Source organism: Artemia franciscana, chromosome 3, assembly GCF_032884065.1.
Source record: "Artemia franciscana chromosome 3, ASM3288406v1, whole genome shotgun sequence".
In the NCBI taxonomy this organism is placed as follows: domain Eukaryota; kingdom Metazoa; phylum Arthropoda; class Branchiopoda; order Anostraca; family Artemiidae; genus Artemia; species Artemia franciscana.
This window is the reverse complement of record NC_088865.1, coordinates 38,156,752-38,184,220: the sequence shown is the minus strand read 5'-3', so window position 1 is coordinate 38,184,220 and position 27,469 is coordinate 38,156,752. Positions and strand designations below refer to the sequence as shown.

Here is a 27,469-nt window from a genome sequence, read left to right as displayed (position 1 = left end):
AAATAAAAGAATAGTTGAAGCAATACACAGATTGATTTTGTTTAAATGTGCGTTGTTGGGCATGTACAAATTAATAGGTACATTTGGAATTCTGGCTTCTCTTTTATTATTATATTATAATAGTATACCTTTATTTACAGCGAAGCTAGTCAATATTATAGGCTCTGCATTTGGGTCGATCCTCATCTGAAAAGGAGGTCCATTTCCAACCGATTCATCATCATTGTCATCAGCAGTCAAATTCGTAATCAGCATTGGTTTCTGATTTTCATTAAATACAACTGGCTGCTCCTAAAAACATTAAAAAATTTTAATTTTAATTTTAAGATGGTGTTTGTTTTTTTTATTTTATTTTTAATTTAAGATGGTGTTTGTTTTTTTTATTTTATTTTTAATTTAAGATGGTGTTTGAAATAATTTTAAGATGGTGTTTGTACAAACACCATCTTAAATAAAAAAGTTGAACAATAGCTAAATAAATGACTCAAAAAAGACATATCTTGTGGAAAACTGGCTAGTTGAATAAATGTAAGCAAAAATTTTCAGGGGAATAGAACCTCTGTACCAAAAACATACATTACCATCTATATACACATTTTAACTACTACTACTACTACTAACAACACACCGCACCACCAGGCCGCCAAAGGCCAACACAGCTATGCACACTCCCCCTCCATCCCATTCTATCCAAAGCCCCCTTCTTTACACCCTCCCAGGAAGTTCTCATTTCCCTTAATTCTTTCCTTGCAACTCCCCCCCCAAGCCCAACCGAGGACAACCTGCTTCCCGGAGTAAAAAATAAAATAGTGAGTCTTACAACGATTTCTACTAAGCTTGAAACCTTTGGTTTTCTTTTTAAAGCTTTTGAGTTGTGGTAATCCCTTGTTAAAATATATATAAATACAGTTACGAGTTTTTTGCTATTTACGCAATTTAATGTCTTTTCATACTGAAGTCTATTCAAAGATAATTGATCATCACAGCAAGTCCGATTTCTAACAACGATTTCTGCTAAGCTTCAAACTTTTGGTTTTCTTTTTTAAGGTTTTGGAATTGTTCTAATCCCCTGTCAAAATATATGCAAATATTTTTCCAATTGCCGGAAATTTTTTGTTACAGTAAAATAGGAAATTGGAGACAAAGGGATATCATTTTTACATGCACCTTACAAGAAATTTCAGAAGATCCGTGCCTTAGATCATCTTTTACATTAAATTAAAATTTGCTATTTTTGTTTCAAAAGAGCCCTCTCCCAACATTCTATGGCCACTGGTTTAAAAAAATCACTCGCGAAAAAAGTAATTTTTCTTGTTGTTCACGGTGGGGAGTAAAGGGCTTTTGACCATGGTGGATTTCAATGTAGTTTTCATGTTGATCAGATACAATTTTGAGAAATTTCAGGCTTTAAAAAATTTCATTAATATATTTCCACAATAAACTTTTTCTAACAAGGCTAGCCGAAATCGCAGCTACCATTCTTCAATCAGGAATTGGAGATAACCGGAATTCCCGCGTTTCAACATCCCTTTTGTAAGAAAACTGCTAATGACATAAGAAGGTAGGACAGTAAACATTTAAATTATAAAGTTTAAAATTTTTCACTGTCTAGAAACCAGCCTATTTAATGTGCAGAAAAATTGAAATTAAGGAGCAATTAAAGAGAAAAATAATTCTTTTTTTGATGGCTTATTTGAGTTTTAAGAATTCTTTCACTGTCCAGAGATCAGCCTCTTTAATGTACAGAAAAGATTAAAATGAAGGAGCAAAAAAAGAGAAAAAGAATACAAACATTCTTTTTTTGACTTTTGAGAACTTCCTACTGTCTAGGGATCAGCAAAAAAACATAAACTTTTTTTTAACGACTTATTTGAGTTTGAGAATTTTTCACTGTTGAGGGATCAGCCGTTATTGCGTGAAAAATACTGAAATGAAAGAGCAAAAAGAGAGAAAAAAAATAATACAAACCATGTTTAAAAATGGAGCATTATCATTGATATCATCCAAATGTATTTCGACGACCAAAGTATTTGACTGAACTTTCCCATTGGGTTCTAATCGGTCTTCAGCAATAATATTTACACGAGCCTGAGGATATCCATTGGGAGGATCTCGGTCAATACCCTGCAACAATGAATACACGTATTAAAAAGATATTAAATGTAGGGGAGCGTATATGGCAAGTAGGAGTATACATGGTATGGAGGAGGGGCTTAGGAGTCAGAGGCTTCACTCCAAAACGGCTTTCGTCTCGGAACAAAAATGACATGTCAAAAGCACTATTCCAGCAAGCTTCACTATACGAGCTACATTATTTTGGACTCTTCATTGAGACTGAAAGGATTCTCTTTCTTATCAGGGTTATCAAAGAGCTTGTTTAGTCAAAACCTTGTTTAGTCAAAACCTGTTTTGACCTGTTTCTCAGGTTATAACAAATAAATAAAAAGTAGTTGGCAAAGTATAATAGTAGCTAATAATAAAAAAGTATCTGGTCACGAATTAGGCTCACTTCTAGCACGGAGGTTTAATTTGAATGCTTTAGAATTTATTTTACATTACTTTTTTAAGTTGTATGTTACGTACGTTGTATTTCATCTAGTTATGCCAACGCTTTGGTCCATGAATGTGTCTCTTGAGCATCCAAAAATGAGTCCATCTCGAAATCTCAAAATCTAGAGTTTTTTTTTTTTTTTTTTTTTTTTTTTTTTTTTTTTTTTTTTTTTTTTTTTCCAGTTGTGTTATTGGTCAAAAGACACATTGTAAACTAGTTTCAAAGCGGCAAGTTAACATCAAATATGATGAAAACGGAAAAAAAATCCATATTAATCATTGATACAAAATGACTTAGTGTGAAAGTACTAAATTCGTCTAAACATGTAAATCCCTTACTTTGGAGAAAATTCTCTGGCAAAATATCTTTGGCAGAAAAAAAAAAAAAAACACTTCGGTAAAAAGAGACAATTCTTTATAACCGAAATATATGTCCCGTGTCGCTCTTACGTCAGAAATTTCTAAAATGTCACTTTTTCCCTGTGTCACTTTTTTTGCCCTTTTATGTCATTGTGTCCCAGCACATGAGAATGTGTCCTTTACCTTAAAATTACCTTAAATCGCAATTACAGCAAGATAAGGTGGACTGCATCCTCCTGTAGAACATCTCGCTATTGAACTGATGAGGTGACAAAATTAGTGGGTGTGCTGGGGTGTGGAGTCCCACTGGTACTTCCATTCCCTGTTACTCCACTCCAAATCGACTGCATTTTGAAAGAATTATTCGATTCACCGGTGATAGTCTTATTGGAAAGACTGTTCCAAGTTGGGAATGCACGTACTGAGAAAATGCTTGTCCTCTCTCTGCGTCTGGAGGGCTCCTATTGCAGCTTTATTGAGTGGCTTCTTGTCTTGGTGGCAAGGGAGGGAGTAAAAATGAAATTAGCCATGTTATTTTGATGCATTTTCTTGACAAAAATGACATCTCCTCCATGCCGCCGGTAAACCAATGTGGGTATCTTCAGACGACGCAGACGTTCAGGGTAGGGAAGCTGTTGGTGTGGGGCACAAATCTTAGTTGCTCTTCTCTGCCACATCTCCCTTGTATTGGTAACGGGGATTTGTAACGGGGCAGCCAAACTCCAAATGTGGCCTTACAAGAGCATTATATAATTTTCTTATTATCAGAAAATGGCGTGATGATATGGTTTGTTTAATTAGTCCCACGGCTCTGTTGGGCTTAGCAACTTGTTGCATAGTGTGCTCATGGAACTTAAACTTCCTGTCAATGATCACCCCTAAGTCTCGTTCACTCTCAAGAGCCTCAGCTGAGATACGTGTGCCCGATTTATCCAGCATAAGTATGAAATCTGATTGTTGGGGAGACCCATGTGCAGGACTTTGAATTTTGATGGGTTGAACTCCATCATCCAAGTGGAAGCCCATAAGGAGAGCCCATTCAAGTCATTTTGCAGGGTTCCATCAGCAATTCCAATTAGTTTGCTGTCATCAGCGTAGAGAGTGATAGGGTTTTGTAGAAAATCCTCACATTCATTAATACATATAGAGAAGAGGTTGGGGCCAAGGATGCTTCCCTTGGGTACCCGCTTATAACTGGTGCAAGCTCTGAAAATACGGGGTCTCCATCGTCAGAATAGACCTTGACTTTCTGGATTCGGCAAATCAGAAGCGATCCTTTCCACTCAACAGTGTCGGCATAAACTCCATATACATGGAACTTGTGTAAAAGATATTCGTCGACAACTTTATCGAAGGCCTTGGCTTGGTCGAGTAACAGGACATCAACTGCTTTATCTTCCTCAATTAGTTTAGTGACTATATCATAGGACGGGATCAGGTTCGTCTCAATGGACCGATTCCTTCTGAAGCCATAATGAGACATCGAGCAGTTTAGAAATGACTGATGTGAGACTAATAGGCCGGTAATTTTCAGGGTTATTTTTATCTCCCTTCTTGAAAATTGAAACTATAATGGCCGATTTCCAATCAGCTTATGACCACCATCATCCTTATGGACATCTTAAAAATATCAGCCAGTGGTATGGCAACAAGAGCTGCAGCTTCTTTCAGCAAATGTGGATGAATGCCATCGTGGCCCCAGGCCTTGTTCGGACCCAACTTATTCAGGCGCTTGAGATCATCGTCCACATCAATCACAACAGATTACATTTTGTGGACATGGTTTTCTGGGAAAGGGGGAGGAGGAGATACTGGAACTGAATGAGAAATATTAATGGCAAATATGGCATTTAAAAAATTTGCGATGTATGTGGGGGAATCAAGCACGGTAGCATCAGGACGTATAAGCTGGCATATTCTACGTCTATTAGGATTAGAGCTGGAAACATACTTCCAAAACTTTTTGGGGTTCGTTTTTGCACTAAGGGCTATATTTACTTCATAATCACTTATGACTTTACGTGTGAGATTTCTTTTAACATTCCTTTTAACATCAAATATTTCCAGTTGGCAACCCTGGTTATGTCCGTTGTATCTCATATTCACATTGTTGTGTCTTCGCATGTGACAAGTTTTAGGGTAAAAACAATAAATAAATAAGGAAAAACATGCCCCAGAAACGGCCCCAAAGATTTATCATAAACTTTTCATTATAATTTGCGGAATTTGTTTTTTCATTTGAGATGGTGTACTAATATTTTAAAAAAAGAAAGAAACAAACGCTTTAAATTCTTAATGCAAGCTTAGAAATTTTATGCACTGCATCTCTGATATACAGTCTTCAACCCATATGATTAAAAATATCTTAATGATGTTCTTGAATATTGCCAATGACAAATAAAAGCAATATCCAATAATTACACGGAAGGAAGGCGAGGGGGAGTCTTTTATTCTGTGGCACCTCTGATTTCTTAGTCATGTTTCAGAGCAATATTATTTATTTAGAGTTACCTTAAATTAGAGTTATTGTGTCGCTGCATTCCTTATTCAAATGTTGGGCACAGATGTCTTGATTGTTGTTGTCTAAAGATTTATTTTTAAACTAAAAACACAGCCTATCAAGCGACAGGTATAAAAAAAAGCTTGTACTCTCTTGGATGGAAATGTACAGGTTGTGTAATAAGAAATACTTGCTTGAATATACCGAATATACCGATAGAATATACCGAGAATATACCGAATGGTATATTCATACTGATATTTTACCAATAGTGAAATTTGCCTATCTCAATGCAATCAAAACTTTAATTGAATTTTTCAGCCAATTAGGAAATTCTATGACAAATCGGAGCCGAATCAACGGTAGCTTAACCTCAGTATTAATAAAATTACATTACGAATAGGGCTTAAGACGCACAGAGAACAAATGAGAAATACTGACCAATACAGGAAAAAGACGTGTTAAAATAGTGGGTGCAATATTTTTCCTAGAACAACAGATAACATATATCTGGGCGCAGTTTCAGCGGCGAAAAAGCTGGCGAAAAAATAAAAACTCGTCATTGGATTCAGATATCTCTGATTTCCCCTGCTTTCTGTGTCGTTGCAGCAGCTAGTTCATCTAGCAAAGCTTGGAGCAAAGACCCATTTCTTCCCAAGCATTCTCTTTTTCTTACTAGATTTATATAGAGCATGACTCGTGTCGTATAAAAACATGTGGTTCTGAACATGAACCACCAAATCTCACATTTCATGGTGGTTTACAATTGACATACTTTTCACTTCCGAAATTTTTACCTCATTCTTGTTTGACAACGGACGAAAAACTAATGGTTACCATGGGAAAACTGAAAAATTCCTAGCACCACGACCTATTGGTACCATAAAAATGGCGTTCAGTTTTCCCATAGTACCGATCGGTTTTTCAAGGTATTCTTATGCGTCTGAAAGGGCCTTTAGATTTAGGTCCTTTCATACCGACAGGCGCATAAAGAAGTCATCTACAAGATGACATTGAAATAGCTTCGAAAGGAGCTGTCGGCAACAAAGAAAACAAACTAACTAGAACATAGGATTCAATTCCGTTTCTTTAATGAATAAAAACACTATAAATAGTAATATTCCTACGCTCACAAACATCTAGATGGGGCACCGACATATGTACAAGCATAGAATACATTTAAATCCATTTTTCAGTACAAGTCCAACTTTCCAATATATTTGTCACTCTCCCGACGTACTATTCAATGTATTTCCCAACTATCCAATATATTGGAAAATTTTCCATTATAATAGAAGAACCAATTCAACCTGAAAGAACCTCAACACAACTATCCCATTTTAATTCAAAATCATACAATAGGAATACACCCTTGAAACTTGATGGACAAAAAGATATATTAACATTTACTCCTGATTTACGTTTTGCCCCATCCAGATTGTGAAACAGAACTATTTCTGATTATTCAACATTTATACCTTTGAAATTTATAAAGATATGCAAGCAAAAATAAGTTCTCTTTTTATCTTCTTTTAATCTATTCTTCTCTCCTCTTCCTATCTATTACTTCTTGCTTCTATTTCAGTCGGGTCAAAGTATTTATCAGCGGTGTAATTTTCTATGGGGGGGGGGGGGGGGCAAATGTCCCTCCCAGACATCGGCTGTAAGTTCAGAAAAGCAAACATCATTAGGTTGGGGATGATCCTATTCAATTTTGCTCGGTATATACATAAGACAGATACTGACCTTATCAAGGAACAGTTCGCCCTCCGGAGTAATCCTAAAATGCTTAGCGTATTGACCAGTTCGATCAAGGGAAAATGTAATGTAGGGGTTCTTTCCACCCTTGTCCCAATCAGGATCCCTCACTGTAATCTTGGCAATTGGATCTGGTCTTTTTTCTTCTTCAATTATGTTTCTGACAACGTGAGGATTCTGCATATTTTCAAATATTGGGGGATTATCGTTGACGTTGGATATACTGACGTGTACTGTTGCTTCATCCGAGTGGATCCCATCTGATGCTCTAACTCTTAGATAGTACTGAAAGAAAAAACGTAAAATTTGTAAAAAAATAAAAAATAAATAAATCAAAATCAAAATTCTAACACTGTTAGAAAATGATTTCAATACAATAAAGTTAATAAATTGATCACTCAAATTATTATTCAATTAATCATTGAAAATTAGAATTTAAATGCAACTGATTATAATATAACTTGAAATTGAATTAAGGTTATACTTTAATTCAGTCATCTGCCGTTGGCAAATGTTTCTAAGGAATTTTCTAATAGAGCAGACAGTACAAATTTATCTGCCATTACTAGGCCGATTGAGAGACATCTCAAGTTCCACACTAATTTCTAAAAAATGATCTGGAATTAAACAAAATAATAATTTAGGGACTGTCAAGCAAGTAAAATTGCCTGACTATAAATAAGAATTTCGTATTTATAGTTACAGAATTAAAAAGTATAAAAAACTTTTTTTTTAACAAAGCATTAATTCTTGGTATTGGCGCATTTTTTGAACAAGTGTCTCAGAACGACGAATCGGAATTCGAATTACTGAGTCAAAACTTCATTTATGCTAGAATGAAAAACAAACATATGGGTTCAGAACAGTACACAAAAATCTAATTCAAGTTGCAATAAAAAGTATTTTTCAACAAAAGTCCAAGTAAAAGCAATTTTTGTGAACTTTCTATTGAAAAATATCATTTTTTGCACCAAAATCAAGGAAAAGCCAAAAAAAGCCATGCCATCAAAAAGGTATAGCCTATCTATCAATAAGAAAAATGTATTTTTTGTATTTCCATTGATTTTGTAGCAAAAAAAATGTGATATTTTTCAATAAAAAGTCCAAATAGAGCAATTTTTGTAAACTTTTCATTGAAATTATTATTTTTTGCAACCAAATCAGTAAAAATACCTAAATATAGCCATTCAGCCATATAGCCAAGGCATCCTTTTCGAACAAGAAACTTTTTTTTATACTTTTTTTTATATTATTTTTATTAAAATAAAGTAGAAGACGAAATTAATAAAACAAAAATAATGAAAAAATTAAGAATAATTAAACAGTGATAATTAAATAACTGAATTTTAATAGAAAAAAAACATAATCAAACTGAACTAACTAGTAATAATTAAATAACTATATAATTTAAATAATAAATTAAAACAAATTATATAATTAATTAGTAAACTGAAAATAATTTTGTTAATGGATAGAAAATTTCTTAAAATTTGGCCTGAAAATTTTGTAGGAGACAGGGGAAGGGGCAGGGCTAATCAAGATTCTGTCCCGGACGCAAGAGAAGCCAGAATCGCCACTGAGTTACATATAGTTGTATCCGTTGTTTTGAAGTAGCTTGAACAATTATGATTGAATCTAGCCGTTGTCTTAGTAGCATAACCGACCTGTATGTTTTAAAATGTGATTAGATACAGAAAATCAGGATTTTTCAAATAAAAGTAAAAATCGTCGTTAAAACATAGAACAGAGACAAACTGATCCTATTTATAAGTGGGACTGCACTCCTCTCAGCTCCTCAGTCTTTACACCGAGATTTAATTTTTGCTTTCTTGAAAGGATTTTCGAAAGTACTTATATCATTCCCAAGTCTTTACGCCTCAGTTTAACACTTCGATCAGTTTTTGAAGATTCCCGTTCTCACTTTTAAAACCATCTGCTACGCAATAGGAACGCACCTACCACCAGGATTGCCGACACGGTCAGTTTCTAAAGTGCTACAATTAGCGAAATTTGTTTGCTACACAACGATTTTCGGTGCTACAGTAAAAAAATTGACTGTAATAGAGTTAAAATAGCAGATTCGTGCTACAGGTGGAAACCCTACCTACCATCCCTGATTAGGATGCTTAATCTCGCCAAATGAAGAGAGATTGAAGGGGGGCAAAATAGGAAAGACGAAGCAAAGCAAAAATGCTCAAATTTAAAATTAAGAAGTTGTATAGAAAATGGAGAACTAAAAAAAAACTGATTCTGTGGGATCGGAATTCTAGTCACACCTGTTCAGGTGTGAGGGGGTTACGTGGGAGGATCTTTCCATGGATAAATTTATCATGAGGGAAGAGACTTTTCATGAAGAAGGTGCAGAATTTTCTAGCAGTATTAAAAAAAAGAGAAATAAATAAAAAAGTTTTTTTCAATTGGAAGTAAGGAGCAGTATTAAAACTTAAACGAACAGAAATTTCTGGCAAGAAATTTGAATTTAATCTGATGATGACAGGCACAGGCCCTGTCGAAATTATCCTAAGAAAAGTCAATCACCTGACATCCATAGCTTAGGCAAGCTTATTACCATCTATTATTATTAAGTAAGAACTAGTTGTTTGTTTTTTTTTTTTGGGGGGGGGGGAGAAGATTTTTTTCACCCAATTCTTTAACATATTTTTTTCCTTGTTATTCGTTTATATAACAGAAAACCACCACGGTTCTTCACATTTGTTTTGCTGCTCAACTGTCTCTTTGTTTAACATTAATGTGGAGAGATTTATCGTTCCTTGGATACATAAAACAAAAACAAAAATATGTCGAACAATTAGCTAATAGTAACGGATATTTCTTTTAACATTTCCTTGAATTTTCCCTGTGAGCAATGGAGAGTATTTAGAAAAGAACTTAGAAAATTGCTTAATACCTTTAGTCAACCGGTATATTAATTATGACATTTTTTGCTGTTAAAAGAAATCTTTTTAGCGCTATACTGTAGCTACAATAATTCATGTGAAGTCACTTTTATTATATTTTTTACGTAAAAAAACGTTACTTAGAAAGTTATCACTCATTAACCCCTAAATACCTTTAATGGTATTATTATAGTATTAACCTAAAATGGTATTAACCTAATGGTATTATAATGGTATAAAATAATGGTATTATAAAATGGTATTATTATGCGGCTGTAACAATTTAAAAGTTAATAATTTCTTAGACCACACAGTTTTTCTATTTAAAGAATTTAATAGGGGGAAACGGGTATAATTTAAACAAAACAGTGGAAAAAAAACAACAAACTCTAAATAATAAAACTCGGAATGCTTCGACTCAACGTCCGGAAGCTTTTGTTAACGGGACCCGAGAAAATCTTTTGTCATTTCTATTCAGGTTTTTACAGCTTATACAGCTTACATTTTACAATTTTACATTTTACAAGCTTATTCAGGCTTCTACATTTTACATTTTACAAGCTTATTCAGCTTGCATTTTACAATTTTACATTTAATAAGCTTATTCAGGCTTCTACATTTTACAATTTTACATTTTACAAGCTTATTCAGGCTTCTACATTTTACATTTTACAAGCTTATTCAGCTTGAATTTTACAATTTTACATTTTTACACGCTTATTCAGGCTTTTACAGGGATAGCAGTATTTTGGAGGTTATTAAGATGTGTTTTTTTTTGTGTGTGTTTTTTGTTTGTATTTTTCTTTTTATGTTGCATTTAAATTAATTTAGCCTTATTTTTTTCTCCCGTTGATAAAGAAAGATTTGTTTTTTTTTGTGAGTTTTTTTTGTATTTTTCTTTTTATGTTACATTTAAATTAATTTAGCCTTATTTTTTTCTCCCGTTGATAAACGGCCAGGGACATGGAATTGAAATATTTAGATTTATTATTTATTGTTTGTTGTTGTTTTTTCTTTGTTCCACTTTTTATTCAAATCATATCCGTTTTTTCTTCCTTAAATTTTGTAACAATTTAAAAGAAATTGTGTTAAGGGGTTTTAACACTAAGTACGTAATTATCTAGGTTAAATGGCTAAATTACGTTACGTTAAGTATCACCTTTCACAATTTTTTCACACTAGACTAGCCTAAAAATTCATAAAACCATCATAATCATCGTCTAAAATCATTACAATCATCATAAGCGAAGTAATCAAACATTAAAAACGTGAAATGGAGATTCTAGCTCTGATCAACCTTAAAAGGCTTTCTAGGGAAAGTTCATCAATTTCTTCTAAAAACTTATTAATTGCTCATCCAGAAATCCCATTTTATTGCTGCTAAATTGAGCTTTCTATAATGTAAAACGAACCGGAACGTAAAATTTTAAGCAGAGACTAAGTATATTAGCACTGCCTACGTTATGGAGACAAAATTTGCTCCGCAAGATCACGTAACGCAACATAACGTCTTCATTTATATTAGTATGAAAGGTTTCATATCGTAGGTTATTACTTAGGAAGTATTCTAGCTACCATACACTAAATGCATAATATGTTTAGATAACTGACATAAGTTAGGACATCTTAACTTCTATAAAGAATGGTACTATCAGTCGCAGCAATAATTTAAAGAAGCCGTGCCACATTTTCTTTCTAGTGAGTAAACAATATTACTTAGGAAATATTTTCTAGAACTTTCTAATTGTTTAATATTTTTAGACAATCAATATTAGTTGTAACATCTTCTGTTGACGACAGAGATTGTTTTAACTCAATCTTGCGGTTGGGATAATTAGAAATAAGCCATATTTTTTTATGTAAGCAAAGGATATTACTTAAGGTCGTAACCGCGGTGTGGCACTGGTACAGTACAGGTAAACTGGTACAGTACATCTAGTGTATGGTTGTTATAATTCACTAGTGAGGTCATTCCAAATTGTTGTCACGCAACAAAATTAACCTACAACTCAAAGGAAAGAAGATGAATTTTTAATTTAGGCTAGGATAATTTCAACGGGCAAATCAAAAGATACTTCTTCTGCAAATGTAAATGGCAATCCTTTTTAACTATTGCTTAATATCTTAACACAACAATTACAATCTGTGTCAACTTGATTTCTTTACATGTACTGCACCAGTGCTACACCGCGGTTACGATAAATCATAAGAGCTTACGTCACTTTTTCTTTTAATGAGTGGAAAATATTTCTTAGGAAACATTTTCTAGCTAATCACTCACAAATTTCTCGAGTATATAAGTAGCACAGACAATTGGTATAGGATATGATTTCTTACTTAAAAAAAAAAAAAAAACTATGGTAGCTTTATACCATGGCAGAAATAGTTAAATAAAAGACACATGACATTTTTTTAAATTAAGTAATATACATATTACTATAAGTAATATATACATATTACTTATTTTATAATATTTTAACATAATTAAACATCTTACGTCAGTAATTTTTTCATAGTCCAGTTGGTTGTTGACACGGATAACTCCAGATTTTTCTTCAACCATAAAAGCGTTATCAACATTTCCATCTGTGATGTCATAGCGTATCACGGCAAAGTCATCTTTATCCCTAGCAGTGACTTCGATCACTTTCGAATTGATATCAGCATCTTCAGCAATTTCAGCATTGTATGTAGGTTGTTCAAAACGAGGTGGATTATCATTTTGATCGAGTACTTCGACTTTGAACTTTTTTTGATCTGAAATTTTGATATACAATACTGAATTAATAAGTCAAGATTAATTGTTTAGTGTAACCTCCAGCAGGGACGTAGCCCAAGTGGGAGGGGAAAGACTGAAAGCAGAGTCATTTCTAAAAAAAAGAAAAAATGGACTGAATGACAAAAAGAAATATATGCATTAATTCACGCAGAGGCAGAGGAGGAGAAATATATCCGCGCGAGATTGACACAAAGAACCTCTGTAAAAGTGTTGGAAAACATATTTAATACATATTAATTTAACATTAAATTAAAAAAATATTTAATATTAATTATTAAACAGTAATAAATCTATATATATATATATATATATATATATATATATATATATATATATATATATATATATATATATATATATATATATATATACATATATATATATATATATATATATATATACATATATATATATATATATATATATATATAAATAAATAAGTTGTTTGTGTGTTGTGTGTTGACTGACGTCATGCATGTTTGTCGACTGACGTCATTATAAGGATTGAGCATTATGCCGTCATGAAGCTGTTTGTCGACTCACGTCATGTTTGTCGACTAACGAAATTACAGACCGGGACACCGGGACACAAATGACGACCGGGACACCGGGACACAGGGAATATAAATGACGACCGGGACACTCAAAGAGAAATTACAGACTGGAACACAGGGAATCAAATAACGACCGAGACACAGGGGGGATATATAAGTGACGACCGGAACACAGGGTATGTTCGATTAGCAATCACCGTCAACAAAGCTCAAGGGCAATCATTAGATTAATGAGGTATAGATCTGAATACGGATTGTTTTTCCCATTGATAATTATATATGTTGCATGTTCAAGAGTTGTTAAACCTGACAATCTATTTATATGCACAGACAATGGGACAGCGAAGAATGTTGTATATTCGCAAGATATAAGTATATAAGGCTTTGTATATGACGTCATTATAAGATGACACTACAGACCGGAACACCGGGACATAAATGACGACCGGGAAACAGGGAATATAATGACGACCCGGACACTCAAAGAGGAATTACAGACTGGGACACCGGGACACAAATGACGACCGGGACACAGGGAATATAAATGACAACCGGGACACAGGGACACAACTACAACGGGGACGTCGGGGGGCACAGGGGGGATATATAAATAACGACGGGGACACAGGGAATGTTCGATTAGCAATCACCATCAACAAAGCTCAAGGGCAATCATTAGAATGATGAGGTATAGATCTGAATACGAATTGTTTTTCCCATGGACAATTATATGTTGCATGTTCAAGAGTCGGTAAACCTGAAAATCTATTTATATCTATTTATATATATATATATATATATATATATATATATTTAGATATATATATATATATATATATATATATATATATATATATATATATATATATATATATATATATATATATATATATATATAGATATATATATAGATATATATATATAGATATAGATATATATATAGATATATATATAGATATATATATAGATATATATATAGATATATATATATATATAGATATATATATATATATATATATATATATATATATATATATATATATATATATATCTATATATATAAAAATAAGTTGTCTGTCTGTGGATGTGTGGATGGATGTGTGGATGGATGTGTCAGGTGACGTCACCTGAAAAAACTGGATCAGGTGACGTCAAAACTGAAAAAACTAAAAAAAGGCAAAAACTACAAAAAAAACTAAAAACTAATAAAAAAAATAAAAAAGCTAAAAAACTAAAAAAAACTATAAAGGTAAAAACCAATAAAAAACTAAAAAAAAACTGAAAAAACTAAAAAAAGGCAAAAACTACAAAAAAAAACTAAAAACTAATAAAAAAAGTAAAAAAGCTAAAAAACTAAAAAAACTAAAAAAACTAAAAAAACTAAAAAAAGGTAAAAAACTAAAAAAAATGAAAAATAAAAAAAAACTAAAAAAAAGGAAAAAACTGAAAAATAAGCTAAAATAAAGGTAAAAACCAATAAAAAACTAAAAAAAAAAGGAAAAAACTAATAAATGACGACACTCAAAGAGAAAGCGACCAGGACAAAAGGTATGTTCGATTAGCAATCAACAAAGCACCGGGACACAGGGAGTATAAATGACGACCAGGACATAAGTAAAAAAAAAAACTATCTATATATATAAAAATAAGTTGTCTGTGGATCTGTGGATCGTGGATCAGGTGACGTCACCTGAAAAAACTGGATCAGGTGACGTCAAAACTGAAAAAACTAAAAAAAGGCAAAAACTACAAAAAAAACTAAAAACTAATAAAAAAAATAAAAAAGCTAAAAAACTAAAAAAACTAAAAAAAGGCAAAAACTACAAAAAAAACTAAAAACTAATAAAAAAGCTAAAAAACTAAAAAAACTAAAAAAAAGGCAAAAACTACAAAAAAACTAAAAACTAATAAAAAAAATAAAAAGCTAAAAAACTAAAAAAACTAAAAAAAGGTAAAAAACTAAAAAAACTAAAAAAGGTAAAAACTAAAAGAACTAAAAAAGAAAAAAATAAATGACGACACTCAAAGAGAAAGCGACCAGGACAAAAGGAATGTTCGATTAGCAATCAACAAAGCACCGGGACACAGGGAGTATAAATGACGACCAGGACACAAGTAAAAAAAAAATTAACAAAACTAAAAAGAAGGTAAAAACTACAAAAAAACTAAAAAGAAAAAAAAACTAAAAACTAATAAAAAAACTAAAAAATCTAAAAATCTAAATAAACTAAAAAAGAAAAAAAAAGGAAAAAAATAAAGGAGAAAAACAAAACTAAAAAACGAATGTATATACAGACTGGTACACCGGGATACAAATGACGACCGGGACACAGGGAATATAAATGACGACCGGGACACAGGGACACAACTACAACGGGGACACCGGGGGAAACAGGGGGATATAAATGACGACCGGGACAAAAAAACTAAAAAGAAAAAAAAACTAAAAACTAATAAAAAAACTAAAAAATCTAAAAATCTAAATAAGCTAAAAAAGAAAAAAAAAGGAAAAAAATAAAGGAGAAAAAATAAACTAAAAAACGAATGTATATACAGACCGGGACACCGGGATACAAATGACGACCGGGACACAGGGAATATAAATGACGACCGGGACACAGGGACACAACTACAACGGGGACACCGGGGGAAACAGGGGGATGTAAATGACGACCGGGACACCGGGACAGGGAATGGTCGATTAGCAATCACCATCAACAAAGCTCAAGGGCAATCATTAGAATCATGAGGTATAGATCTGAATACAGATTGTTTTCCCATGGACCATTATATGTTGCATGTTCAAGAGTCGGTAAACCTGACAATCTATTTATATGCAAAGACAATGGGACAGCAAAGAATGTTGTATATTCGCAAGTTTTACGTAGTTAAAACCATATATATATATCTATCTATATTCACAGGTGGGACATAGGGACACAACTACAATGGCGCGTAACTATTATGGCGCGTAACGACTTACGCGCGCGGGGGGGCTTGGGGGGGGCGCGAAGCGCCCCCACCAACTAGGTGTTGGGGTGGCGCGAAGCGCCACCCCAACAGCTAGTATATATATATATATATATATATATATATATATATAACAATAATAATAATAAATAATAAACATAACAATTAAATATTTAAATTACCATATTTAAATACACGGGATTATGGATATTTGTGTCAAGGCTCAAGGCTCAATCGGGCTTATTTGACAAAAAAGGAGATAAATAAATTTAGAAATACACTGCTCAGTGCCAAAAAGCTTGCTCAAACCTTGTCAAAAATGGCGGACCAGACTTTATGAATCTTCAGTTCGCCTTTAGATAGGTGACAGACAATAGGACCTGATACAGGACAACCAAGCATTGTTTTAACCAGAAAGAATTACAAGATTTAAGAGCTACGACTGAGTTGTCCGAATTGCGATGACCAAGATCGAATCCAGGGGGGCATACTGGTTTACCCCCCTTCCCCCCAAAAAAATGTCCGACTCATAAAAAAGTAACAAAAATCATATAAACAAATTTCTGGTGTGTTTTGTGAAGTTTTTTTGTACCCCCTCCAAAAAAACTTTTTGGGGGCGAGTTAAACTTTATGAAGTTCAGTCTACCTCCATTGGACTTCCGTTGAGGATTAAAACATAAAAAGAAAACCGTTACTTGTTAAAGAAAATATCACAGTTTTAGAAAAGTATGCTGTCCGAAGCTTGCAGTCGGTTATATTTATATAGATGATAATAACTAAGAGCTGATGTAGGACTCTCCCCACCCAAACAAAAATCCTGGATATTCCATTGGCCATGATTAACCTTAATTTTTAAGAATGCCCTGACTTACACATATTAGGCAGACCATCACTCCTCAGCGAGCTTGGTGCTCCATCTTGCGCTTGAACGGTAACAGCATACGATGATGTTTCTTCTCTGTCTAGCCTTTTTAATGTCCTTATTTCCCCAGTTTCGCTATCAATCGAGAAGGTATCTGTGTTGCTAAGCAGACGGTAGGTCACCTGGGTAACAAAACTGAACAAATTAGATAAATGAAACCATATAGATAAAATCAGGCCTGATAGAAGAGACCTTCAAGCTTTTACCATTCTCTTGCATTTCCAAGCAGTCGAACGACAAGCAAAAAAAAATATTCAATTAATTCAGGAAAAATGTCTTTTAAGTATATGGATGTTGTTAAAATTGAAAACCAAAAATATAAAATTCACTGAAAATTCTCAACGAGAAAATACTTTCAGCTCATCCTCAACAAAAGAAAGAAATGAATATATATCACAACTATTTTTATTGTATCTTGAGCAATACTAGACAACATGAACAAGCAAAAAGGAGTTACAGAGCGCCTTTAAAAAACCTTGAAATGAACTGAAGCAATTGATTTGATTTCCATTAGGGTTTTCTTATCTGTTTTGTCTTTAAGTCGCATTTTTCAATTGTATTAGCTATTTATTGTTTACTCTTAATGCATATATATATATATATATATATATATATATATATATATATATATATATATATATATATATATATATATATATATATATATATATATATATATATATATATATATATATATATATATATATATATTTAAGTTTCTCTTAACACTGATTTCACCTTGTTGAAGAGATAGATGAAAGAGCCGTAGCAGTTTTCTTTGGAGACATAGCTCAGTGGCTTCAATTCACAGAAATTAAGAGAGGGGGCACATTTTTCAAAATCTAGGGGGGGGGGAATTCTGTTGTTGTCGTTTTTTAATGTATCAGTAAAATAGAATTTTAATGAGAATATAAAAAACCATTTTTTTAATTCCAGGGGGTGAATGGAAAAGAATTACGGGGGACCAAACAGACCAATGACAGAAAACCTAATCTAATGTTAGAAAATATACCACAGAAGCTACTGGTTGTAACAGCATAGTTTATTAAATCACTTGAAACTGGTAAAGTACCTGATCAGTGAAAAAGAGCTACAGTAATACTAATTGTAAAATCAGGAAGAGATCAAAAAGAAGGCACATTATAGCGACCTATCTCCCTTGCGTCATGCCTACGCAAACTAATAAAACATGTAATAAAAGCCAAGATCCTCCTAAACCTCCTAAGTCATCTTCAACCAGAAAATTTTGGTTTTTTACCTCAAAAGAGCCAGCAGATGCCCTTTTTAAGATGGAACACCAAATAAAAATGGGCGTATAGCAAAGTAAGGAGGCATTAACAAATTTTAGACATGAAAGGTGCATTTGACAGAGCGAGTATTGGTAAGTTGATTTTCAAGTCAGATAAGTTTAATTTTGCAAGAATATCGGTTACTGGATTAGGGATTATCTTATAAATAGGAGTACACAGGTTAGGAAATTTTAAGAGTAAATAGGGAAGTCCTGATGTTCGGACCAGATCTAATTTAGGTCTCCCCCAGGGAAGTGTTCTTAGTCCGCTGTTGTTCCTAGATTATTGTGGTGATACCGATTTGCATATTGTCCTAGGAAGTAAACTTTATACTTATACAGATGACATTACACTCGCTGTAACTTCAAGAAATTAGAATACATTGAAAGATTGTATCCAGAAAGGCCATGATAATCTAGAACTATGAGAACTGGATATTAATGTGGAATTTTCCCCATCAAAATCAGCCCTAATACTTTCCAGCATGGAGAAGGACATTATCCCTCTGGGGTATCAATTTATTCAAAAACTATACCCCATGTTAAAAGGTTTTGTTACCTTGGCCTTGTCCTGGGCAGGAAGTTGGCTTGAAACCACCATAAGTTACCTTATTGGCTCCCTCAAAAACAGGGCAAACCTTATAAATATAATATGCAAAAACAAAAGGGGTGCTTCTTTTCAAAGCACCCCCAGCTAGCCAACTGGTCAAGGCAGTCATCAGCCCTGCACAATATGCTAAGGAGGATTCTTGGCTGTCTGAAATTTACACTTGTCGTTGGAATACACTTAGAGCTGGGAATAACTTGCCCAGAAACATAAAAAAAGAAGTTGGAAGTCTAATATTTTTGGAGAAAATAAAAAAAATGATCTTATTAAAGAAGGAATTACTGGGGCCCATAATGTGTTTCTTGACCCATTTAGAGACTGGGGCCCAGCTCTAAATGGGTACCTGGAGAAATCTGGGGAAGGTAAACAGGAAGGGTGTGCGAAAGCACAGGATGGCTGGCCCCCACCCCGCCATTGCACTTCCTGGCTGAAGGGCCAAGAAACGGAGATCAGCACCGCCGGTAGGGACTGTAAAGTCTAATGCCGTATCCTTTACCTTTTTTTTTTGTAATGTGGATATTTATTTTTCTCGAGGAACAGAGCCCCCAATTTACCGAAAGGTAAAAAATGTAACCCAGCGTGGCCTTCCTCTACCAGAGGTGGATAATTTTGAGGAGACTGGTAGTCATAGCACTCAGGGTTTAGGTAGGTTAATTAAGGTCATGCCTTCTAACGGTGAGAGACTTGATGAGCACAGGGTAGAAATTAAAACACATGTGGTTTGGTTTGGCTGACCAATTGACTGAACACACTAAAATATTGCTGACGGCTCTCAGACTGATATTAGCTCTGGGTATGTCTTGTATCATACCAAGGCTGAACGTTGCTTGTAGTTTTGAAACAAAGGAAAAATTGTCTATATTTTCAATTCAGTTGGTTGGCATTGTGAAAGCTCTTGATTATATTAAAAAAAGCTTTGCCTATGGTTCCTTATTTAATTATTCTGATTCTCTCTCAGTCCTGAATTGTTTGTGTACTGGTCATTCCTCTGTCCGTAATAATGCTTTGCGTGTTGAGACTATTGTTAGGTAGCTTGAAATGCGAGGTTATGTTATTGTGTAGACTTGGATACCAGCCCATGTTGGCATCACTGGCAATGAATATGCAGATAGACTAGCTAAAACTGGCGCTACTTATGGTTCTAGCATCCAGTGTTGCTATACGTTTGAGGAGTATCTGAATATATTTAAAAATATCTAGCCAGTCGCAAAAAATTATTTTGAGTTTTAAACCAGCAGCTTTTTAGCAGCTCCAATTTTCAGGCTGAGAATAGGCCACGCCCAGTCTAGGAATGTCTTGTTTAGACGGAGTTATGTGAATTCCCCACTTTATGATGTTTGTGGTGTATATTATGGTGTACGCCACATTTTAATGTATTGTAAAAAGTTTGAGAGATAGCGTGCATATTTGAAGAATGCTTCTATTAAGTGTTATAAGCTTTTTCTTCAAGGTGTATTTTAGGTTCTATCGATACTCTTTGTTGGACCAGAAAACAGTCAGTCGATCTACTAGGAAATTTTGATGACCAATTTGAATAATATAATTTGACCTTCGTTATTTTGTTGTATTGTATTTGAGTTATTGTCAAACATTGTAGAGTTGATGTGAATTTTAATCATAATTAAAATAAAAAAAACTAATTTTTTTAGCTGAAAGTAAGGAGCGACATTAAAACTTAAAACGAACAGAAATTACTCCGTATATGAAATGGGTTGTCCCCTCCGCAATCCCTCGCTCTTTGCGCTAAAGTTTTTAATTGTTTTAAAAGTAGAATTGTGGCAAAGAGTCAAAAGCTCTCTATGAATTTAAGCTTTTAATATTATTGTAGAATTCTTGAAGAGCTGTGTCCTTGGGTGCATTTTTTATGCCCACGTGTGCAGTGGGCAGCATCAACTAACCACTATCATCAACAACAAAAACATTTTAATTTGTCAAAAAGCAATCAGGTTCATTAAACTTAATTTCCATGACAGATTTTATTTTAATTTTAGTATTCCATTAAAAACGATAGAAGTGACATAAAATCAAGTTTATATGTCGAAAAGTAGGGAGCGGGGAGTTACCAAAGTGTTACAAACATATTAACAGGGATTGACTTTTAGTTTTACTATAAACAACTTTGAACCCAATTTTCATAATCTGAAGCAGGCGCGTAACCAGGCTCAGTGCCGATACTGCCATGAATTTTTTATGATTCTCAAAAAAATGATTTATCTGTTTTTTTCTAGTTCTTTTTTTTTTCTTTTATATCTTTAGCGACTTTTGAAATAAAAAAAAAAAAAAATAAAAAAAGGGGACACATCACTGCTACCCATGCAAAAAAGTGATTATTCATATTCTTCAATACAGTGAGCGGGAAGTTTCCAGTTTAGTATATTTCAACCATAGTGATTTTTATTTTATACTTTTTGTTTTGGTCCGCCAAAAAGTTTCAAGGTCTTTCAATATTCTCGAAGATTTGTTTTCACAGTTAACTTTAACCATCAAAATAAACCTATAAAATAGCTACTATTCTGAATCACTTCAAAATGAGAAATTTATCTCATTAGACAGTCTTAAGGTTCATTTGGATTGGAAAACTATATCCATTTACAAATAATTTCAAAGCTTTTTTAAATCAGCAACATATTATTCCGTTAAAAATATTGCTTATGACTCAACATAAATCAAATATTTATTCTCCTATAACGAACCATTATACTATGACTCAAAAGTTATAAATAACTAAAAGAAGGTATGATATCATAGAAAAACCCCATAAAGAATAGTTGATCCGAATAGATGGCTTCGATCTTCCACTTGCATTCATGTTCACCATCCAAAGCATTACAAAATTTTTCATTTTTATAAATATAATTAATGAAGCAACTTGTTTCGGAAAGTCATTGTAAACGTGATCAAGATTTTTTTATAATTCGTAATTTCATGTATGGCATCTTTGGCAGTTTGACACAATATTTGATACGAATCTATAGGCCTTAATTATAAATTGCACGAGTCCGTATATACCCCTGATTCAATATTTTTTTAGTGCATTAAAAGGACTATAAAACTGTGAACCAACTCCACATGACTTGTTTTTTACTCGCAGTTTTCAACAGAGATCTATTTTTCACATGTATCAAATAATACCCCTGTCCTTCAACTCATTCCTGCTCTACGCAATGTAAGAGTAATCTTGTACATAATACTAGTTCAAGTTGTTTTTAAAATTTTACACTATTTTCACTACACGACCAACTAACTCTACAATACATGCTACAATAGAAAAAGAAATATTTACAGAGGGTGTGTATAAAGTGAGTTATGCTCGAAAACCAGCACCCTTAAAACAAAAAGAAAAAAATAGTATAAAAGGAATAAAAAACAATAATAAAAATAAAAATACTCAAGATAAAAAAAAGACACACATCATTAAACTCATAACCCACATTCTAAATCAAATATAAACCGTAATATAAACACCAGTTCCGGCATCCATGATTTTATATTATTAATAAAAATAAATTAGATAGTTTTAATTTATTTTTGGAAAGCGAAATATAAGAGCATAGAAGAATTCACACAACTTCGACAAATGTCCCAAAACTATATTACATAAATTTTTGGACAGAATTTAGGTCGTTCAATATGAATTTTAGGGCAAGGAAACTTGTTGATGGTCTTCTTAAACTATATATAGACTGAACAAAATAAATTAGCAAAAAATTAATAGAACCACAAGAACAAGTGGTAATAATTCTTTAATTTGTTTAAGTCTGAAAAGGACAAAATGGACTAGAAGGACGATATCAACATGCAATACTCTCAAATATGTATAAAGACCCTTAGTAGGAGATTCGTCAGGGAGTGCTGATGGGGAAGGAAGGAGTGTTTTTAATGTACGAAGGTAATTCCCCGGTACAGGGACAATGAAACATTTCTAGTTCATTAGAAGAGCTATAAAAGAGTGAACCAACTCCATGTGCCTTCTTTTATGTCACAACTTTCAACGGAAAGCTATTTTACGTCCATATCCTAAATACTCCCTCCCCAACCCATCCCTGCTGTCCGCAAACGTACGAGTGACCTTGTACATAAGATTTACACTCAAAGAGAGATAGGGCACAGTGAAGAAGAAAAAGAATCCACAGCAATCCCCATGAAGAGGAATAGAGAAGTTAGTATTGCTCTGGAGTGGCCAATGCAACTTTTTAGTGCACTAAGAGGGCTACAAAACAGCAAATTAATTTCACGTTATATTTTTGTCTTACAGCTGTCAATGGAGAGGAATCTTAAGGCTCTTAGCATATTAGTATCCCAATTAGTGAGACTCTTTCGTGATTTTGGCACCAATGTAGTGGTCTATACCTGTACTGATTTCATTTTAAAAGACAGTTTTCAATGGTAGATAATAAACGAGGTAGATACCCCTACTTAAAATTTTAAGCCAGTATAAGAGATCATCACAGTATAGATATATGACAGTAGCGAAAAGTTTCTTCTAAAATGACAATGGCGCAGGGAAACGGAAAATCCGTCTGCGCCACAACAACAGTTTCAGTTGCTAATTGGCATTTCAATGCGCTAAACATTTGTCATTGCGCGTGCGCAAAGGCGGAGTTAAGAAGATAGGTCTAGACTAATGTGTACCAAAAATCTTTAATGAAGAGTATAGGACTTTTCGCTATTGTTTATATATATTTATATTGTGGAGATCAGAGAGGAAACAGGAACCCTATGTGTTTTTGGTATAGTTTCCGCAAAGATCAGTACAGGCAATCACCGCTAGGTTGGTACTAAAATGGGGTTTGAACAGAGTTAATTGTTTAGTAGCCTCAGTCTCTGTTATACCCCAAAGAACGAATCCAATTTTAATTAACATTTTAAGCTTAAAATTCTAAAATTATTTTTTAGGACTTACGTCCCCTTACTACTCATTATTGAATCTACTGCATTACTAAATGTATTTCAAAGAGTGGTCCTTATATACAAGAACTAGAAATCAGCGGTATTAATTCAAAAAATAGGGGCTGGGGGGGGGGGGGGGGGTCAAAATGTATCTTTTCAAAATCTATGAAATTTTTTTTTCACGAAAATACCAGAAAAGATCATTTTTCAAAATCTAGAGGGGGAGAGGGGAAAGAAAAGATCCAGAGACCCTCCCACTACCATTGACGCAACTGATAAAAAAATTGAAAATGTACATTATTATAATTGGTAAATTATATAATTGGTAATTTATAAATTATTATAATTGGTAAATTATATATGAATTGACTAAAATTCATTGTTCGCATTAAGATGTGAGTAAGATGAGGTATTCTTGTGTACACTATTCTTTCGTCTTCTTCTTTGTCACCAAGCAATAGAATTTAAGCTTAAAAACCATACTAGTTGCAAATGTACGCGACAGTTAGTAGAAGTTTCGCGACAATAGATAAAGGAGCCCCCCCCCCCCCATGAGAGAAATAAAAGCCTCCTTGTATCTGTAACAGAGAAGCTATGTAAAAAAAAAAATCTTTATGCATTGAAAACAATCAACTTATTATTTTAACGAGTTTAATAGTAGGCAGAAACCACATATACAGCTTTCCGACCACTGTTAAGCCCCCCCCCCCCCCCCCCCGGCTGGATATGAAACTAGCGTCAATATACACAGGCAAGACTGTATCCAGTATGTTTGTTCGGGAGAGCAAAGGTTACAAAAAAAACAAAAAAAAATACAAAATGCATCAAAATTTATTTCCATGCTTTTGTTTGCTTTTCACGAATCGGCAAAGATTTCGGGGGAGAGAGTCAAACCCGCCTCCTCCCCTCCACCCCTGGATACGGCCTTGCACACAGATGTGTCAATCCCTCCAAGAATATGCAAGTATTGCATACTTTTGCATACTTTCAACAAAAATGGCCAAACAAATGTTAATAGTTTAGTTTGGCAATCTTGGCTCAAGCCTTGCACATTCCATTCAGCATAAAGTTCAATAGTATCTCAGATCAGCAAATTTTTTTTGTGTTCTTAATATTCTCATTTGAAACTTTAGAAGTCATAACTTGCAAACATTTATAGCCACTTATCTTCTACTACTATATGCAAAGATATTGAATACAAATAGCATTAGTTCAGCATATTTAACAATATATTATAGAGTCGTAAATTAAAGGATGCATTTGCTTGTACAAAATAAAACATAATATATAAAAACGTCCATGTCTAAATACTGGTTAAGGATGCCAAGTAATGGAGCTCATCGAGCAATCGAGCACTGAACACATTTAATCTAGCAGCTAGTGAGGCTGAGCTTCCCCTATCCTCCTGATAGATTTGATATCAGAGTGGTGTTTTTTAGAATATTAAATGAGAATCTTCAATGAGCTTTTGGTATTTTTAAAGATTTATTTTGCTGGGCAATCATGCTAATTTCTTCCTCCCCTATAAAATCCCCATGATTTATCGATAAAATATCGTTCATCCTATCGAAAAAACTTTTTTGACATTTCTAGTCTTATCACACTTTTTTGATTTAAGGCAGAGTAATGTCATCTTCAATCCCCCAACGGGTTAATTTCTTCCTCCCCTAGAAAACTCCCCCGGGCAATTTCCACGTGGAAAAATCCCTTGAGAAAATTCTCCCTATGTTTGACACAAGCAGCACAATCGCGAGTTTGCTACTTAAAACTGCCTTAACAACAATTATGATTTTTTTTGGGAGGGGTGGAAGGGGTTCTTTCCGCAAACTTGAATAATTAGAAAAATGAGACATTTCCGGACTTTAGGCCCGACCAATCCTGCTTTTGATTTCCAAGTCTACTTATGTATCAGAACATATCATGTTTGCTTATGACTATTTTCTGTGTCAATGTTGTTTCTTTTTGTATTTAGAATATAGTCTCATCTTTATCGCTTGAATCCCAAGGAAATTGAAACCCATGATATTTTTCAAACAACTTGAGATGTTGAGTCCTTTAACAGGTATGAATGCACAAAAAACAAATGGTGAAAACTCGAGTCAGAGCTGGACAGCGTTGCTTTGGGTGTGTACATGTTATCAATATGACCCATGACATTTAGAAATAAGGGGAAAAATAGCAACTTAAATAGATTTGCTAGGTCACGCTCAAAATGCCTCACGGATCAATGAATTATTCAGCTTAAATTCAAAACAACTAGTAACTATGTTTGTTTTAATATATTCTCTTCCGATTCTATTTACAGTATTTGTTACGAAAATATACACGAAATAATGTCTGCTTCAATAGATGGATTTACGCCAACTTGATAAATTAGTAGTCGAACAGGAAAGAAGCAATTCCAAACAAAATATACCTAAGAGCAAGGCGTATCCACGATTTTTCTTCGGGGGGGGGGAGTCTTAATTTTTTCCGTTTTTTTTTACAAAACACATCAAAAAGTTAATTAAATAATTGAAAAAACATTCATAAGAAATATCTTTGATGAAGGTAAAGCCTCTTATTATATCCCTTCTTCAAACCCAATCTCCCGAATTTTGAGAAGAGGACTTTTTTTGTATTTTCCAGTCTTTTGATGTTTGTTATATACCAAAGTCAAATATTGCTATTTAAATCCCAAGTGAGTGGAATAAATTCCAAATCCAGCAGAAACCTTGAGGGCTAAAATAGCTTAATTATTTATTTACTTATTCGATTGTTGTTTATAGTTTATTGTTGTTTATTCGATATAGAAATTTTATTACACTTTAGTAGCAATTTTCTGTATAATCTAAGAACGTATTCACTTTCAAAGTCATTTCCTTAGACCTCACCTCCCTCGTCATATCTCAACTAAAATCCCCAGTGAAATTTTTGCGGAAAGATACAGGGAAACCTTCGTTCTCACCAAAACTCTAAACAAGTAATTTTCCCTCTTTGTACCTTGTTCTCTGCTTCTGTTTCCCCGTTTTTTTATTAGTTATTTGATGTATAAAGTTCGTTTTATTTATATAATCCTACCTTTTAATATGTTACTTATTTAAATATTTGGGATTATTTTCATATAGTTTATTATTGCTGTATTTGGTTTTGCCTCTTATTCTACCGAACTGTTAATGTTCTTTTTTACTATTATGTTTACAGAAAAACAAGATATTCAATACTGACCACTTCTGATTATTTTTTTTTTTTTGCAGCTTATTTGATATTTTTTGATATTTTTCACTTTTGATATTTTTTACTGTTTCCAATACTTTCCATTTCTACAGTTAGTTGGGATTTAAAACAATTTGTATATTACGTCGCCGTTTTTTTAATTCACAAGCTCTGAGAGAGCCGAATTCGCTTTCATCAA

At 33.4% G+C, this 27,469-nt stretch overlaps 1 protein-coding gene across 1 annotated transcript in view; it reads right to left on the bottom strand.

Annotated features, from left to right (window-relative positions):
* Positions 1-27,469, bottom strand: part of LOC136025251 (DE-cadherin-like) — a 188,810-nt gene that overhangs the window by 32,190 nt on the left and 129,151 nt on the right. The window contains 5 exon segments of the mRNA XM_065701095.1: positions 129-291; positions 1,969-2,124; positions 7,157-7,453; positions 12,563-12,822; positions 17,241-17,412. Of these exon segments, the coding sequence (XP_065557167.1) occupies positions 129-291; positions 1,969-2,124; positions 7,157-7,453; positions 12,563-12,822; positions 17,241-17,412 (1,048 nt within the window).